The following is a 20,160-nucleotide window of genomic DNA, read 5'->3' as shown; positions in this document are numbered from 1 at the left end:
CATAGAAAAAGTGCTGGTCAGGGCCTCGGAGAGACTGTTTATAGAGTCTAACCCGGCCAATAACCACCAGAGGAACTTGGTTAAGTCACTTAAGCTCTTTGGACTTCATAATGCTAGTAATAATTATAATAAAAATGAGAATCCACTACTACAGTCATCACCATCACAACAACAAGGACTAACACTGACTAAGCATCACTTCTGGGCAGACACTGGCTAACAGCTTTAAGTACCTCATCCTATTTAATCCTCACACCACCACTAGGGAGGACTGAGGCATGAGGGAGGTTAGTAACTTTTCTAGGTCATGAAATTGGGGGGTTACACCAGGTGGCCTTTAATCCTACAGATCCCATAGTCTCTTTTATATCCCCAAACAGCTGATGATCAATAAATATGTTTTGAATTAAGAAGAGTAAATATCTATTCTCTCCATTTGCACCCCCTCCCCCCAAACTTTAAGCAGTACAAACTGACACTTAGAAATCTATAAATACACATAAATGGTGAGAAAGGGCTTCTCATTGCTCTTAATTAGCACTGCGATTAGTCCAACCTAAAGCATTTGTGGATTTTTGCTCCACTGAGGAGTTTTCCTCAAAAGGTTAACTTTGGGGAATTGTCTCTTAGATTTTATTCCTAAATCATTCATCCCCCTGCCCCCACCCTTCTTTCCTGTCATCTGTAGAACGTAGTCTTTGTGTCATTTCTTAATAAATGGTTTGCTATTAAGGAATCATTACAGTAATGTGGGCTATTGGAAGAAAGGGGTTACTTTAGTAGCCAACCCTCTTAATGACCTGCTCTTCAGTACACATTAGTAGTTGGATAAGGTTGTGGTTATTGAACTTCTGCCATCCACCAGAGACAATCTGCTCAGGCTTGCATTGTTGGAAAGAGAGGATGATGGAAAAAAATTTTTTTCTATCCAAAATTTCAAGCTACTCTGCCTAGGAGATGACAGGGCACTGAATTTACAACTTGCTTAATGGGAATCAGTGGGGAGTATTACCTAAACGACCAGTGTGGCCAGTCTATGGTTAAAAGCACATCTTCTCTGAGAGGCTGCATTCAGTTGTTGCCGTTCAGCCACTCAGTCGTGTCTGACTCTTTGCAACCCCACGGACTGCAGCATGCCAGCCTTCCCTGTCCTTCACTATCTCCTGGAGTTTGTTCAAACACATGCCTTTGAGTTGGTGATGCCATTCAACCGTCTCATCCTCTGTTGCCTTTTTCTCCTTCTGCCTGCAATCTTTCCCAGCATCAGCGTCTTTCCCAATGAGTTGGCTCTTCACATCAGGTGGCCAAAGTACTGAAGCTTCAGCTTCAGCATCAGTCCTTCCAAGGAATATTCAGGGTTGATTTCCTTTAGGATTGACTAATTTGATCTCTTTGCTGTCCAAAGGACTCTCAAGAGTCTTCTCCAGCACCACAACTCAAAAGCATCTGTTCTTCGGCACTCAACCTTCTTTATGGTTCAATTCTCACATCCATACATGACTACTGAAAAAACCATAACTTTGACTATATGGACCTTTGTCGGCAAAGTAATGTCTCTGCTTTCTAATATGCTGCCTAGGTTTGTCATAGCTTTTCTTCCAAGGAGCAAGCATCTTTTAATTTTGTGGCTACAGTCATGGTGTATGGTGATTTTGGAGTCCAAGAAAATAAAATCTGTAGCTGTTTCCACTTTTTCCCCATCTATTTGCCATGAAGTGATAGGACTGGATGCCATGATCTCAGTTTTTTGGATGTTGAGTTTTAAGCCAGCTTTTTCATTCTCCTTTTTCACCTTCATCAAGAGGCCCTATAAGCCAACTCTTTAGTTCCTCTTTGCTTTCTGCCATTAGAGCAGTATTATCTGCATAACTGAGGTTGTTGTTCACCAAATATTTATGGAGCAACTCTAATGTGCCAGGCACTACTCCAGGTGCTTGAGATCCATCAGTGGACAAGATATATAAAAACCCTTGCCCTGGTGGTGTTTACATTGTAAAGATTAAAAATCACACCTGGCCCTCCCTCAAATCTGCATGACAGCTAAACAAGATGGAGTAATGGCCAACAGGTATTCCCCAAGAAAGACTATGAGGTTTTAGTAGTGGATTTCCAACTTCTAAAATAACTACTGAAAGAAAAGAGAGGTACATTTCTCTCTAGAGTACATACGCTAATACACTCACTGAGACTTTGTGAACTTGTACTTTAAGACTAGAGGGGACAAAAAAAGTCCAACAACAGCACACAGTTCTGAGGGCCCAGCACAATTTAGTGTTGTTTTGCATGCTAGTGGCAAAGATCTTATAAGAAAGTCCATGTCACAGGCACAAAGGAGCGAACATGGGAAAACACTTGGTCTTCTTTCTATCAAAGGCGCAGTTGTAAACGTACAATGCTATGAAAACTCAAGCAAATCTGGAATCATCGTTAAAGGGAATTAACTTGGAAAGTAATGTATGGCAAGAAAATTCAACTCCTTTGTTATCTTCCTTTCACCATAATATGCTTCCTGAGCACTGCCTATGAGAAAGGGCTTTTAGAAAGAAAAAAAATAAGTATAGTAAAATTAACTCATTTTATCAATTTGTGCTCTCGGCCAGAGTTTCCTGACTGTGGCTACGAGGGGCTGTAAAACTGATGAATTTGCATGGAAAAAGAAACCAGTGTAAGTAATTTGTGTAAGAGGGAACACGGACATAGACTGCTATAATTCAGACGCCCTGCAGATAGCAGACTGCTGCAGTGTGAGCAGTTATGGGTTAGAAAAATGACCACACTGCAGTCAGTCTGACTTGAATGGAAATCAATCATAAAGGTACTTTCTCTGCAGCTCTAACACCACAGTCTTCAGCAACTCCTTTGCCAAGCAGATTTCTGGTCTGCAAACCATGTGCTGCTCTCCTTTCCCCTTTCTTCCATTCTGAAAGATCCGGCCAATGAAGGCCGGGAGTGTGTTTTTCCAGAATGGCACATAAAAGACAGGCACTGAACTAAAACAAGGGTTTCCCTCTATGTGAAAATGAACTTCCCTGCTATTATAAGATTGAAGCAATGTTTTTTATGAAATGAAGTATTAAGTGCCAAAACCCAGCAGAATGTTTTAACCCTCTCAAAGGCATCGCTAACACAGAGCACCGTTTTCACACATTCATGTTTTGAATACCCAAGGTAAGGAATATGTGTGCTTGGGGTGGCAAGAAGGTAAACAGAGGAATTTTTATTTCTAAAAAATTTTTTTCTTTTACTAAAATAAGAACCATTCACCAATGCCCTCCTTCCTCCCCACTATGAGCCATTAGATGGTTCATCTTTGATAGATAATTACTAGGAGTTCAATTTGTAAATAAAGCATACTCAGGCACTTTATTGATAATCATAAACTCCAGTCTTGGGTCTCAGTAAACTTCAGTATCAACTCTATAAAGCAAAGGACTGTCTGCTACTTATTTCTGTATTCTAAGCACACAGTAACTGATGCTTCAAACATTCACATGCAACAGATGATTATTGAGTTGAACTAAAATTATATGAGCTTGTTAATGAAAAATGGTGAGGAACTAATATTTATCAAGCATTTATTGTGTGCTAGGCAATGGAATAGGTGTTTTATTTGAATCATCTCATTTCATCCTTGCATGGGGACATAGAATGTGTATTTGTATTTATTCTCATTGACAAGTAAGAAAACGAGCTGTGCGGTTAAGCAGCAAGATCAGGATCACACAGCTAAACATGTGACCGAGCAGGGGCTTGAGCCCAGATATCTAGATACCTGCCAAAGAAACAGAGGTGAAACACACATTTCTCCTTGTCTTTCCTTCATCACTGGTTACCGGAGAGATGAATTTAATAAGATTTAAATAGAAAAATATTTATCACCCACCATGTAACTGGCAAAACGACTATCTCATCCTCTCCCTTCCCACTTCTTTCTTTTTAGAGTTCTGAGTGTCAGGCAGTGACTTCACTGGGTGAAGAGCCAGACACATGGTCCAGCTGAGCAACCCACAGTGGGGTTAGTGATGCTGACATGTCTCTCGCACTTGTGGCTTCTGCCTTTGGGACCCACACTGATTATCTGCATTTTAGAGTATCATCTTGTCACAGCTTTTGGTTGAGGTCGAATGTGGTACCCGTTTAGTATATATACAGCCTGGGCCATGGGATTAAGTCTTTTCTGACAGGGGATGGATCTGATGGCCTAGGAGGTCTTTTCACCACAATGGTCTATAAACCAGGGATGGGCTTCTAAAGTAAGCTCCTTAACCAAGAGTGCACTGGGACTATCTGACAATTAGCTCTTAGGAAACCAAACTGGGACTTCCCTGGTGGTCCAGTGACTAAGACTCCATGCTCCCAATGCTGGCGGCCTGGGTTCAACCCCTGGTCAGGGAACTAGATCCCACATGCCATAGCTAAGAGTTTGAATGCTGCAATGGAGACTTGACACAGCCAGATAAATAAATATATTTTAAAAAAAAAGAAAAAGGAAACCAAACCAAGTCAACAGAGTCCCATCCCTACAACCTACAAATCCAGCCATCTTCAACAATTCTCAATATTTTCAGCAAGACCTGTTTAGTTTTATTTTCCTCTTCCATCTGTTGAAAAATTCTGGGCGCTAGTATGTTCTCATATCAATCACATATTGGATTAAATCAGTTCCCAATATCTGACCTAAAATGTGGCTTTTCTGAGTGTGATTCCCATCAGTCTTGTCCTTGACATGCCTATAGAGTCATCAGCAATGGTCTCTATAATCAGCAAGATTTAGTGAGGACACTATATTCCAACAAAAATCTCAACATAGTATTTGAAGTCTTATTGTGGGGAAATGTAAGAATTCTGTCAGGCTTTTGGAAATCCCCAAAATGTCTTTTAGTTCCCTAAATGTTACCTATTGAATATAAATATCTGCTCTGTAAAAATCGAGGCTTATGAGTGCATAAATAAAGACTTACTAAAAACTACATTGGCAGAAATTACCTCCAGCATGCTGGGATTTTTATGTCCATAATGAAAAAGAGAGTGAAATTTTCAAATACTATAAAACCAAATACTTTTTAAACCTGAAAAAACCCACAGTATGGCTGGCCAGTTAAAAAATTGTTAACATGTCAGTGTTTAGACTGAGGATTTTTAAATATCTTGCTATCCATTCAAAGCCCTGGAAGAGAAATTTCCAGGGTAACATAGAAACACAGGTTTTGGCTGAAAGCTTGAGGAATAAAAATTTTGGGGATTCCTAAAGTAGATGAATTAGATCTAGTATTGGAATGCTCTTATTCTATCAGAATTACTAACTCTGAAGGGGTCACTAGAATGGTCCTTGTAATAAATTGATTTTTAGAACATGAATTCTATAACCAGCCCCTGTTAATTTATACACACACACACACACACTCAGCACATACACACACACATATTTTAAATAAATTTGCTGATAGTATGGTCGGCTCAAAGATCAACTCTGAGTGAAAGATCAGAGACAGAATCCCTGTTCAATAATAATCACAGTAGTTCCATTGCCGAGCATCTGCTATGTGCTGGATGCTTGACGTTTTCCATTTCATCCTTGAAACACTCCTGAAGGGGGTTTCTATTTCCATTACTCAGACACAGGCCCAGCACATAACCGGTACTTAATAAATCTTTGCTGATTGAATAAATGATGGTTAGCTATGAGGAGAACACAGTTGAGAAGGGTTACATGTTGCCCAAAGTCACCTCACAGAGCCAGGTTACCTATTATCTCTGTAACTATTTTATAATACCATGCTGCCATCTTGTATATGATTTTATGTAACATATCATCCAAAGAAAGAATTACCTAGAAAAGATGATAAATAGAGGAACAGATGAGAAGAGATCATAACAAAATAGTGTGTACATCAAGGTGTTAAGTGTTTTGCTTTTTCCTGAGTCAAATCTTTATAATAAAAATATTCACAGTCTGGCAAATTTAGCAGAAGATTCAGCTAAGAAAAGAAAATGAGAGGCTGTCTAAATCTTGCCATAAGAACTCACTGCTTCAACCAGGAAGACTGTAGGGGTGTGTGTGTAACACACCCTTCGTGCATAGCATTGACTGATGGGTCTATGGATGTCATGAGCTTGTTCTTATCCTAGCTCTAATTTCAGCTGAGATGGTGATCATAACACCACTGCCAGAGCGCACAACACAGGGTATTTGCACATTTCAATTTGCAGGTAAGGGTGGGAGCACTTTTTTACTTTATATGGCTCTTTCTCAAGTGGGTGAGGAGAGTAGGACAGGGAAAAAAAATCATGTTTGGCCACACATAGTGTGAGCCAGGATTCAGAAGAATGAGTAGTTTGATGAAACTTTCTATTACTGCCAGTTCATTCCATTTGTTGCCAGCCTTACTGTCCACATATTCACCCCAAATATGTCAAGAAAATTAAAAGAAAAAATTTATACTACAAAACATCCTTCTGAACTAACTCAATTTCAGTATTTATTTTGAAAATTTATTGAATTATAGTAGAGGAAACCCACTAAATTAAGCCAGTAAGACTGGTATTTTTTTTTCTTCCTAAGAGTATGGCAATATTTATTACTTTATCTCTCTATGAGGGGCTGATTAAAACTAGAAAATAAAACATTTGCAATGTCATAATACATTCAGAATACGGTAGCTTTGACCGGCAAAGTGAAAAACAGATACAGGGCCAATCAGCATTCTCTGTTTCATAATGCAACAGATCTTCTTGAAAAACTGCACTTTGGAGACGGGCATTGTGATTTTTTTTTAAAGGAGCTGCTACTCTTTTGCGTGCTGCACATGATACCCTCACTCTGGAAGAGGTGCCATTGACTTCTACAGATAGAAAATGTGGGAGATTCATTTTAAAATTACTAGTAGAGCCTGCTATTGACCATCTAATTATGCCGAGTTCCATTTATAAACATAGCTAACCACTAAGTTTATGGAGACTTTTTGTGCTGCTTTAATAGGATATTGATCGAGAGCATAGTTTGAGTGGACTGCCATTGAATTGTGTAATGGCAAACAAGAGGCAAGGTCACAGCCACTGTTCACGCTAGGGCTGCAGTCTATTTTTTATTATAATCTTTCTGGTTCTTCCCTTAATGCTCAAGCCCAAATGGTTTCTTTCGAAAGAAGAACTTCCGTAAGAATATAACCTTAGTTTTAAAAATAATTTCCATGCCCTGATCAAAGGCGAACCAACAGGCTACTTGTTCTGAAAAGAAAGTTTCATATCTACTCCACTTTAAGGAAGACCTAAAATCCAGCAAATATTTAAAATGGCACCCCCGGAGGACAAGGACATTCGGAATCTCTTATCCTATACGAATTTCTTCATGAGTCTTTCTTTGCAAGAACATTTTGTAATTTTTCAAGTTTGGGCTTGACCCTGTCAAAGAGATTCATTTCCTCGTTGTACCTTGGAGGCAAGTTAATTCTGTTGTAGTAGCTCCATCGTGGCAGGTTAGACTGTTACCAAAAGAGTTCCTACTAAATTGCTGGCCAGAAAACCAAGGGTGTGGATGTGGGTTCCCCAGAGACGCACAAAGGACCTAGAGACTTCAAAAAGAATTTTACGAATGAACTGCAAGTTGGATCTTAGCAACGATTCCCGTGTGAGAATACAGAAGAGTGTGCATTTCTAAAGCAGCAAACAGCCACTAGGGTGCCACCTCATGCCAGGCTGAGCAGACGCCTTCCTCTATTCACTCCTGCTCTCCATTGACAAACACCTCGGGAATTCTGTAGCCACCCAGCAGCCTGGCTTTGTGGCAGAGCCAGGACGGTTCAGCTGCTGGATTTTAATAGATTCTGCAGCAGTGCAATGGGAACCCCAAATCAGTCTGGGTAACTGAGAGTGGTTTTCACACCCAAAGATTCTAAGGCTGGCCACAGTGTACTGAGAACCCTGGCTTTTCAAAATTCCAGGGCCATGAAGTCATCCCCAGCCACGAAGTTTACTTAACCCTTGCAGCCGGCTCGGGTGTACAAACCACGGCTAGAAAATTAGAACCCGTCAGGCCAGAGTCACAATGGCCTGTGTGTATTTGTGGTTTTCCTCTTTTCCCAGTGAAGTATTTAAGGTTTCAGAGTCACTCCACCAACTTCAAGTAAGAGAGTCAGCACTTTAGAAGGAAATGGGCAGAAGGAGTGGATTTTTTTTTTTAAGGAGGATTTTCTGGGTTCATACCAGGAAGAATATCTGACAGCCTCAAAGCACTCACTCTGAGGAAAACATTGGTGCCAAATAAACAAGAGAGGGTGCTGACAGAGAGCGCTATCTAAGTGGCATCATTCAGCCGCCAGTGGAGTGGGCTCTCTTTGTAGCAACTTCATGGGAGACAGACCCATCTGAAAATGCTTCTAGAAGGCTTTGTTTGAAAATGCAGCATCATGTCAGAGCCATTTCAACAGATGGTTCCTGTCTCTTTCCTCACAGTATTATGCTAAAACAACTTCAGTGATTCTGAACCTCATTGTTAGCACTTGTAAACCCCCTCCCCCAGAGCAGAGAAGACTTCTCCCTTCTCTCTGGCAACGTGTCTAGTGGTCTGTATTCCACCCTCCCTCCCCCAGAACAAAGTAATAAATAACCAGAACTACTTTCAGATGGTCTGAGCACAGGGAGGAAAAAAGTAGGGAAAGAATGAATGTACATTTACTTTTATACTACAGACTTGCTTTGCTGCTAAGAAAAACAGAACTATCCTTTTTTGCTTTTCATGAACTCCGGATGATGTAAAAAATTAAAAGTTAGGTACACGGCGGACAGGCTTCCCTTGTAGCTCAGATGGTATAGAATCTGCCTGCAATGCAGGAGACCTGGGTTTGATCCTTTGGTTGGGAAGATCCCCTGGAGAGGGAAATGGCTACCAGCTCCAGTATTCTTGCCTGGAGAATCCCATGGACAGAGGAGCCTGGTGGGCTACAGTCCATGGGGTTGCAAAGAGTCAGACAAGATTGAGCGACTAACACACACGTAAACACACACACACACACACACACACACACACACGGAGCGGGTAAAGAGGGAAATTGCTGGGAGACAGCAGCAGGAGCCTCTGATTCTAACAGGTGTGTGCAAGTGAGAAGGATAATTAAATGTCGAGCAACCTTGTCACTTGACCCTCATCTCTGAATGTGCAAGGCTAAGCTGGCAACTCTTCCTTGAGTTTCTCTGCCACTGCCACCCTGTAGTAACATGATTATAATCAACAAACTTAGCACATGGTTATTTCAGTGAATCCTCATGAGGAAACACTGAAATAGCATCTCCCTCCTCTGTTAAGTTTAAAAGGAGGAAAACTAAGAACAGAAACTAACTGGAAACCTGGGGAATGTCAATATTTGTTTAGCAAATTTGAAAATTAAATTCAAAAGGTCCAGAAAGAGGAAAAATTTTCAAGCTAAGGCCACCATCCGTGTGAATGTTCTGGACCATGTATGTGGTGATGGGGGTCCTTGGTGGGGCTAGGACAGACAGGAGGAAGATAAGAACTGTGCAACACAGCAGAAGAAATTCTAAGACAGTGAGGACATTAGCAACTTTTACCTTTTACATCCAGGTAAAAGGCTAAACTATAGAAAGAGTAAAGGGATCCCTGGTTGGGGAAGTGGGAAGCACAGCTGATTTGTAAAGAAGTGAGACTGTTCTGTAATAATGGATGCATTTGTCAAAACACATAGAATGCAAAACACAAAGAAAGAACCCTAATATAAACTACAAACTTGAGTTATAATAATATATCAGTATCAGCTCATCAATTAACATGAATGTACCACACTAACAAAAGACGTTAATAAGAGAGGAAATTGGGGAGGAAGCCACATTGAAATTCTTTATGATCTGTTAATGTAAAACAATAAACTTAAACTTCTCTAAAGTCTATTCATTACAAAGAAAAAAATCAAACCTGAAAACAAATCCAGGAAAAAACTGTAATTAAGTACTTTACTTGTTTTGGTCTACCCGAAAATCATTTTAATTTTTTAATGCACAAATAAATAACTGAAAAGTTTATCAACTCTAATAAGAAATCATAATTTAGTAAAAGTACAGGATCTTTGGATTGTTTGCTTCTATAATAGTTATAGGAGGGTGTGTGTTAGTCACTCAGTCGTGTCTGACTCTTTGTGACCCCACAGACTGTAGCCTACCAGGCTCCTCTGTCCATGGAATTTTCCAGGCAAGAATACTGGAGTGAGTTGCCATTCCCTTCTCCAGGGAATCTTCCCAACCCAGGGATCTAACCTGGGTCTCCTGCATTGGCAGGTGGATTCTTTACCACTGAGCTATCAGGGAAGCCCTACAGTTGGTTACAGGAGAGGTCATGACCAAAATGTCTGCAGGCAGTTGAGTACAGCATAATGAAAAGAGCAAGTTTCTGAACTTTGAGCATCACTGATTCCTTCATCTATAAAAAGGGACAATAACAGCAACCATGGGAGGACTGAACGATGCCTAGCACAAGGCCTGGTACTTAGTACTTGATAAACTCTAGCAACTATAATTTTTCATATTAGTTTAGCATCATGCTCCTTCCAGGACTAACATCATGCATGAAATCAACTTATGTGCCAGTTAGCTTATTTCTATCTCAGGGTTGCAAATGCACCCCAGCCCCACTTATCAGGAAATAGTGTCCACTGCAGCGTTTAAATGGATGCTTAGCATCTCCACCATAGGGAAGGGGGCAACACTGGAGGGAATGGTTAAGGATGTTGACGCCATCGTGTGACCTGAATGTTTAGTCTTTCAGAACGGTGTGTGGGTGAGGAAGCATGAGCCGGGGATCCTTCCCCCAGCAGCCAAGGCAATCTTGAGACACAGACCCTGACAAACCTGGATTATAGATCTGCCGGAGGGAGGGGGCTCTGCATGGCACTTTGGCCTGAAGCCACAGTTTCGCTGACACAGCCCAGTCCCACTCTTGCCAAACAGTTTCAGTCAGCATGAGGCCATGTGTGAGTGAATCCTAGAGCGATTACACAGCAGAGTGCAGAATCGAAAAGCATTTGGGAGCCGAAGGACGCTCAGGATACCAGGCATCAGCAACACGGCCCTCTACACAGGGACAGGAAATAAACCAGGTCCCTTTGCAGATTCAATGTGTGGTTCAACCATAGCCCCTGGCAATCCTGAAGGCAGATTGAGAATTTCCTTGGCAACCGTGTGGGGCAGACTGAATGCAAGTCTCGTCAACATGGGCCCTGAGAAGCCTCGGGATGTAAGACCTTAAAGGACACAGAGAGCGTGGAAGAAGGCTGCGATTCTGAGGTTGGTGAGCAGTGTGGGCCTTGACCTACAGAGGCCTAGGTTTTAGGACACTGACAGTGATGAAAATTTAAAAGGATGCACAGCAGCCAGGGTAGACTACAAAAGGTCTTGGGTATCAATCTTAAAAGGGTTTTCTTTACTCATTAAAGCTAAGGTGATATCCTGTAAGGGATCTATGAATGAATACATGTCCCAGTAATGCCATTAAGACAGTTATACTCTTATACTCTATATTACTATTCAAATTATAAGAAAATAGTAGGATGATGATCACCTTTTAAAAATCTTAAAAAGTAAAAAATATACATATGAATGCATTACCATTTGTCAATGGCTAATCAGCTGTGCTGTGGCAGCAATATACCCTCCAAGTTAACAAGAAAATCTAGTCTCCAGCTCCCTGTTGGTACTCCTCGAACACTTCATAATATGGCAGCAACTTCTCCATGCCAGGTCATAAACTTGCTGCTCATAATGCTTCATTCTCTAGGTTTCCAACATCCCTACACCAGAACATTACAGCATCAGCAAGGACTCCTGGTGCTATAATTCCAACACTAACCACGGTTACCTTCTTGCTGTTTCCCTGTCTAGTCTCAGGCTGCAGATGTCTTCAAGCTCCTTTGGGTTAGTCTAAAAGTATAGATTCTAGCACTACACAGATTTAACCTTTTGCCTACTTGTTTGACTTTGGATAAATGACTTAACTAGATCCTTAATTTAACTCATGTGTAAAAATGAGAGTAATATCTTAACTGACATGTTTATTGCAAGGATTAATTTTACGTAACATACATGAAAAGCTATGCTTAGCAGACAGATTCTCTGTCCCTCTACCCCTGTATTCCCTGCCCATACCTTGGTATCCCACTTTCTGGACTTTTAAGAAATAAGAACAGACAGAACCTGAGCCTGTGAGAATCAGGATAGCTTGCCTTGCTTGATCTGACATCTTGTCATGAGACTGACTTGCTTACTCAGTCAAGCTTGCAAGACTGTAATACAGTGAATGGAAGGTATGAACTTGAAATAAAAATATTTATTTTTACTCCACCTCATTCCTCAAAGAATTTGATGCAGCTTCAAACCAACTTCAACAATGCAAATTTTATCTACAAGTGATATTTTGAAGTAGAAAGGGGATTAAAAAATAAAATTCAAGTATTTGGTATCTTTTCCCTTGGTACTGGGACCTAGAATATCATAGTCAGTGTAGATATGTGTTCTTTTAATGTTAGCCAGAAACTTTTGTTTTATTTTAAACCATCAAGCACCACAGGCACAATGCCTAAGGCCTATATGATCTTTTCAAGACCTGCAAAGTTATCTGAAATATGATGAAAATTATTATTAGGTTTTTGAAGTATGTTGATGTATGATACTTTGTCAGTTTCAAGGGTACTGTAGGTATACTTTTAAATAAAAATAAAGAGAAGTCTTTGTGGAATGGCAATAGAGTGTGTATCTGTGTGTCTGCGTGGCACAGTACAGGGAATCAGGGGGAATCCTATACCTTCTCCTCGGACTGTCTGGATTATATCATAGCCAAATACAATCAATAACCCTTTGATCAATGGGACAGGGTGGTGACAGGCACTTTTAATTCACTGTTGTTGGTGATTATTGACAAGCTGGTAATGATCACGCTGCAGGGTGTCACTCACGCCAAGGGCATCAGCATCCTCTTAAAGGTCAAAACCAAATTCTTTTAAAATGCTGAATTTCTTAGAAATCCAGAAGCTTCAGAACTTCTTTAAACCAGGTTCACACTATAAGCTAGGGAACACCTGAGACACTCAGGATTTCAGTTCTTTCCTTATGTCTCACATTAAAATATTTAATTTTTCCTGACTTAAATTCTTGGCTTTCAAACAAACTACATGGCAAAATGCTTCCAATAGGTGTATGAAAAAGAGAGTCTGAAAGCGATTTATGTTTTTAGGAGGCAAAAGGTAAGCAAAAACCCAAGGCAAAACTGCATCAAATCAAGGCAAAATTATACTTACTCTGTGACACTCTTACTAGCTCAGTCACACTAAAAACACCTGATGTAACAAAACTGTCCTGGAAGCCCAAATGTCCTGGGGAGACAAAAACAAAAGAAACAAAAGCGTCATAAACAGAAGACATTTGACAAGAGAATTCCAAATATTAGTTTCATTGTGATTAGAAAATGTGAAGTCTAATTTCATATTCTGTTCTAGTTAGAGTTATGTGGGAGGGTACAGTCATTTAGTTACGTAGATGGTTTTTTGGTTTGACTCTTTGAATCTAGGGGTTATGGAAAGCTATCACACAACAACTGGGTGATTTTTGAAATGGTTAAAAAAAGAGAGCTCAACAGGAAATCTGAAACAAAAGACGATTTTAAATAAATGGTTACCTTGGCTGACCTCTGAGACCTTCACAACTGGGATGAAAACACCCTACCTAAGAATCAGCTAGGATAGCTAAATTCCATAACAGTTTTTAAACATTATTCTCTAAAGAAACATCTGATCGGGATTAGCTATCCATTCATTCAAACCAAACAAGATTTAAAGATGTTCCCTTCACTTCAAGAGGCACCACAGTGTGATTCTTTAAAAAGCCAGCCTGCAAAGAACAAGCCCCAAACCTTGAACCATACACACAAATTCTTTTGAGCACAAATAAAACTTTCTAAAAAGGTAATCAACAGTTCAAAATGACTTAATCTCTGAATTTTGCATCTGCTTTATTTTTGCTGGATATAATTAATTTCCCTTAAGATATCTGATATTACATCTAATTATCCACTGCTTATTTATTTTTATGGTATATTCAGGAACATATTTATAAATGGCAAGAAATACATAATTTCTGAATGTCATTTCCCTCTCTGCCTCTAAAGTTTTCTGATTGTGACTATCACAGGTGGAATCTAGTTGAGAGATCTGTCTATAGAACTAGTGTTAATCTCCTGTTTGAAAAATAGGGTCAAAGAGAAGTAGTTGGAGGAAGGGATTTATTTTTTTAAATAACTAGTCTTTGAAATAAGAAACATACCTTTAAGAAACACAATGTTAGAAAATGAACTAGTCTGAATGTATAACAAATAATTCATAAATATGGTTTATGTTAGTGATAAAAGTTAGATTTTGTCCACTACTAAAAGGAAGCAAGCTTACCTGTCTATGCACCAGTAAATTTGTTAAATATCAGGCACATAAACGCACGCAAAAAGAAATCACCAAGTTTTGGAGAATTATAAAAGGACCTACAAATTATTCTTTTTCTTTTGGTTAAATTGGACTTTAGCATAAGAAAGATGTTTTGACTGAGAATTAAAAGACAATATTCAGTTAATTTTTACATCAAACACACAATCTATGGTACTTTAGATGAAGTGGCTCTAATTTTTAGACTATGCAATAAACATACTTTGCTTTTTAAAAATAAAATGGCACCATGTGTGGGGATGGATGTTAACTATACTTTATTGTGGTGGTAATTTCACAGTATATCCATAAACTGAATCATTGTCTTGTACACTTGAAACTCACATAATGTTTATGCCATTTATATCAATTAAAAAGAGAAACACATATATACACCACCATTTTTTTTTTTAAAAGACAAAATTAATTTGAAGAAGTGACTAAGAAATTTCACTTCTTAAAACAACCCACACCCAGGTAATTCAGTTGACATTTACTTGGTAGGTGCCTGAGATGTTGCTGCCTCTTGGGTTAAAAGAACTGAGAAGTAAAAATAAATAAATAAGTAAAACTCAAAGTCCTGGCAAAACAGAGCATAATATCTCTTTCTACTGTGACAATGTGAACATCACATTTACCCCACAGCCCATAACAAAGGAAATCCAACCATAACCTGCATTAAGTTTGACTTAAGACCCATCTAACAATAGCAAGGAAATTCAGAGCTGAATGCGAAAATCTGGGTTGATCTCCAGCTCCTGCTCATCTCTGTCTGTGTCACTTGCTTGCGGGCTGATACTTGTTTCAGTTCCAACCTGTGAAATTCCTTATTTTAAGGACGACTTAACATGAATTTCTAAGCAGAGAGAATGTGAACATACTTTAATCCTGCCTCCAGAAAAAGCAACCAATGTATTTTGAAAACTTAGGTTAGCGCAAGGCCTTGGGAGGGGGAAGCCCAAGTGTTCATCCACTCAAACCATCATCCTGCTCCTTTTCTTTTGTCCACCTCTTAAATGTTGGTGTTCTCCACCATTTGTGTTCATCTCTACTTATCACATATTCCCTGTGTTATTTTATTTCCATGCTACCAGCTACCAGGCTTGACTGTGATATGTGTGGAAACTAGAAAAATATTTGCTTAGTTCATCATTGTATTTAACACCTGGGACAAAGCAGTTAGCAAGTGCATATTTGTTCAATGAGTGCATGAATGAAGCTATAGGCCAGTAACTCTCAAATCTTTACCTTTTGTCAAGATCTCTCTCCTGGGTTCCAAAAACATAGATCAAAATATTTATTAGATATTTCTTTCCGGATAGCCTACAGGTATCCTTAGATCCAACATGTCCAAAGTCGAGTTCCTTTTCTTCTCTCCAAAAATCTGTTCTTACTCTGTGAATTCCCTACTTCAACAAGCCATCCACCGTTCATCTCATTTTCTATGTTTATGTCATCCCTGACTCTCGCCTCTTGCAAACACCCACATGCAACGAATCCCCCCCTGAATCCACTCCATGCATATCTCCATCTCTCCCTCTTGACTGTGGCCCTGGCTCTTCCCACTTCTCACCAGCATGATGGGACAGCCTCCTACGGTCTATATCATCAGTCTTGGCTTCTCCTCTAGTCTGCTTCCCACACTGCAGCCAGAAATGTCTCTCTGACAGGCAAATCTGATGATTCATTTATTCAACAAATACTTCTTGAGCACCTCCTCTGTGTCCCCTGTGTCAGACACTGGGCCAAGGGTTTAAGACACAGTCCCTACCTTCAGGAAATTTATAGTCTAGGATTAGATACAGCTGAAAATGAGTGCCAAAAATGGATGCTTTTGAACTATGGTGCTGGAGAAGACTCCTGAGAGTCCCTTGGACTGCAAGGAGATCACACCAGTCAATCCCAAAGGAAATCAACCCTGAATATTCATTGGAAGGACTGATGATGAAGCTGAAGCTCCAATACTTTGGCCACCTGATGTGAAGAGCTGACTCATTGCTGGGAAAGATTGAGGGCAGGAGGAGAAGGGGGTGACAGAGAATGAGATGGCTGGGTGGCATCACATACTGAACGGACATGAGTTTGAGCAAACTCTAGGAGGTAGTGAAGGACAGAGAAGCCTGGCATGCTGCAGTCCCTGGGGTCGCAAAGAGTCGGACATGACTTAGCGACTGAACAATGACAACAAAGGGAATAAATAATATTAAGGACACAAATAGGAAAGAGCTTTAGAAACAGTGGGCAGGGAAGGCCTCTCTTTATGCACTTCAGACATGGTTGAGAATGAACAAGCACAGCCCAAATTGGGCTCAATATGCTTTCTTTCCTTTTTTATAAAAATGTTGACAGAACTTCTTATTTCTGTCTCTTATTCTCTCTCATCTCTACCAGTGAAATCAAGCCAATATGCATCTGAAAAACTATTAAAATGAACCACCCAAACAGTCCCTCCAAGCTAAACAGGACAAGGACAGGACAGACAAGCCATGTAGACAGAGCTTCCAATCAAGAAGGTGACAGCAGGTTCCCGGAGGAGTGTCTGGGTTGCCCTATTGTTGTGGTTAGGGTTCATGTTTTGGGAGACCAAATAAAAACAGGATAAAAGACAGCATTATTCAATGGACATAAGGGGCTAAAAAAAGTCTAGTCCCACACTTAAGCTAGCATCTTGTATGATCCTGAAAGTCACTGTAAAAATAACAACTGGATCCTCCTCCCCTTCCAGCAACCTGCCTCCTAAAGTCTATTTTAGTGGAATGTCTGTAATTTAGAAGATGAAATATATGTCAGTGTACAAAAACCAGAAAAACAAAAAAGAAGTCTTCACAAATCCTAAAGGAACCATCCCCTCACAGTATCATGAAATTGAGTCACGTTGCCTTGACTACTTCATGTTTATAATAAGTCCCCAAGGAAAGACCTGTGTAAACACTCCATGTATCTTTAAACGACTATGAAACTGGTTTTGTTCCTTCACCAATTATTTGGAAACCCACTGATGAACTCTAGAAGACAACAACGAGAAGTGAAACCTGAGAAATGATGGAAAAAATGACACAGCTAACGAAGCAAACCTGAGCAGATTAACATTTTGTTCTTACTAACGCAAACCAAATCACAAAAATGACTTTCAGGGAAATAACACTAATCTGGGTGGTCTACTTTATTGCAAGATGAGAGCAAAATAGAAAAGACAACACAAAGGCAAATTTAAGTACTTAATTCTCAATTCAGATGTTAGCACTGAAAGATCTTCAGATGGGAAGCTGAGTAAACATTCCCCAAAGGTCCCAGGATTTACGTTTTGAGTAGGGCCTCTCAGAAATGAGTACAAAACATATACTTTGGTTAAGTATGCCTTAGGTGAAAAGCCAGACTGCACACTGTTCTGACTCTCTTCAATTCTGAACTACGGTTCAGGAGCAACTGTATAGGAGACTGAAATAAGGACCAGATTCTTTTTCATTTTAGATAAAATGGCTAAAAAAGTTCAATGAATTCACAATTAGAATACAGATTTCAATACCTTGGAATCTGTCATACTCACAGTGGGGAGGGATTAGACTTTCTAGAGAGGCAGAAATACAAAAAGCTAAATTCTTTTATGGGTGGTTAGGAAAAACAGCTTTCTTTACCTCGATAATATCAGTTATTATGGAAAATGCTATTAGAAGTCCCTTCATCCTTATGAAGGAACTGAATATCTACCTCTTACAGGAAAAAAGCTTGATTTGCAGAGCGGTTCAGAGGTCAGGGAAGAAATAAGTGGTAACAAATCATCCGAAGGGCTGGCCTTTAAAGAAAGGTGGAACATCCATGAAACAGAGGTGATGCATTTGAGGAGCAAAGTGTATACATGAGGTGGTATGTTTGCTTGTTCTGTTGAAAGAACAAAGGCAGGAAGCTGCAGTGGCTCAAAAGTAAAAGAATCTGCCTGCCAAGCAGGTTCCATCCCTGGGTTGGGAAGATCCCCTGGAGGAGGGCATGGCAACCCACTTCAGTATTCTGGCCTGGGAAATCCCATGGACAGAGGAGCCTGGTAGGCTACAATTCATGGGACTGCAAAGAGTTGGACACGACTTGGCAACTAAACAAGAGCAAAGGCTCTCAGCTCTAAATTATCAAATTTCATCTAGCCAATGGATGGAAGCACATTGCATACACGGGTCCTTCAAATGTACAGCCTGCTCTCCATATAAGGGGATGCAGAACCCACAGATACCAAAGGCCACCATGCCATTTTACACAAGGAACTTCAGCATCTGAGGATTCTGGTATCCCTGGGGGTCCTGGAAACAAGGCTCATGCATATGGAGGGATGACTGTAATCTTTATTCTCTCATGGTAAATATGGTTCCATCACTAGAAAGACAAGCCAATGGCCAGACCTTTTCATGCTTGAGTTCCTCAAAGGAAAAGAGTCCCTTGTGGTTAGGCCATTTCCATTCCACAAGTACTTGGGACTGTCTGTGCTGTGCAGGTCTTGGACTAAATCCTGAAGACACTGCTCTCACAGAACTCACGCTCTCCTGCTCCTGAGGAAAAGCTGACCTCATCAACTCTGTTCCTCCCTGGAATTTTCATTCCTGCTTCGGTGAACTCCCAGCTGGCTTCTGAGCCACCCAAGCGGAGGGCAAGTGGCTCCTTCCTCGTCTCCGTCCCCCACGGCTCAGTCCATGCTTATCAGCTGTGTTCAGTCAGTCGTGTTGAGTAGAGCATCAGCTTGACCTGCCTGCTCTAGTAGGCTCCTTCTCTTTATCTGACAGTGATTTGTCTTCCTATCCTCCTTCAGCACCCCTACAACAAACCAGGCAAGAGCAGGCTATGTCTTCTGATCTGACTGCCCACAGAGCCCATCCCAATCCCTTTTCTAGGTGTGCAATAAATACTGATTCAGTGATTCAGACGAGCACCTCGAGACACCCTTATTTAGTAGCCCTCTAAAGCACTGTGTCAATTACTTCAGTTTACCTCCAGTCACATGTTCCTTCTTTACTTGTCTTTTGGGATATCTTAGAAAACAGATTTTTTTAAGGGGGGTGTAAATTTGTCTACTGATCCATTAAACCCAAATTTAAAATTTTGGGTCTATGGACCAAAGACAGAGCCCATGGGATGGCAAAGCAATAATAAGAAGCTGGGATCCTGAATGATGGTGTAGAGTAGAACCTCCCTGCAAACTTAGCCTATCATCTGGAACAGTTACAAAAAGAAACCAAATTTTAATGTATTTTAACCACCTTATTTTTTTTGGTCTTCATTATAGTAGCCTAGTACTTAACTTAACCAACATAAGTGCCAGTCTTTCCCTTTAGAATCAAAAGTGCCACAAATTAGCAGTCCAGTCTGCAAACACATTTTGCTTCGCTAGCAGAATACTGAATTTTTTTTTTTTTTGCACATGAAAGTTTTTAAACTGAGCATGAGCTTACAAATTACCACATTCCCCAGTACTCTTTACTGTATTTCATTTATTTAAATGCTCCGTAAGGCCCTTCTAGCCAAAGAAATTTTTGATGCCTGATACATATCTTCTCTTCATGTTTATCTACTAGCACAGTAGAGACAGAACACATGGTTGGTTCCTGTGTTTTGTCTGATAATAAAACCATCAGTGTTTCATGATTTCTTTGAGAATAAAGTTTAGATGTATTAGCTAGGTATTTAAAGCTCTTCAAGATCTGGTCTCTAA

At 40.1% G+C, this 20,160-nt stretch overlaps 1 protein-coding gene across 3 annotated transcripts in view; it reads right to left on the bottom strand.

The window, feature by feature from the left end:
* Nucleotides 1–20,160, bottom strand: part of NFIA (nuclear factor I A) — a 401,134-nt gene that overhangs the window by 132,338 nt on the left and 248,636 nt on the right. For all 3 annotated transcript variants that reach the window (XM_005678336.3, XM_005678338.3, XM_005678337.3), the window contains exon 4: nucleotides 13,296–13,370. In XM_005678336.3, coding sequence (XP_005678393.3) covers nucleotides 13,296–13,370 — 75 coding nt within the window. The remainder of the gene's footprint in view (nucleotides 1–13,295; nucleotides 13,371–20,160) is intronic.

Source organism: Capra hircus, chromosome 3, assembly GCF_001704415.2.
Source record: "Capra hircus breed San Clemente chromosome 3, ASM170441v1, whole genome shotgun sequence".
Classification (NCBI taxonomy): Eukaryota; Metazoa; Chordata; class Mammalia; order Artiodactyla; family Bovidae; genus Capra; species Capra hircus.
This window is presented reverse-complemented; position numbering and strand designations above follow the sequence as displayed.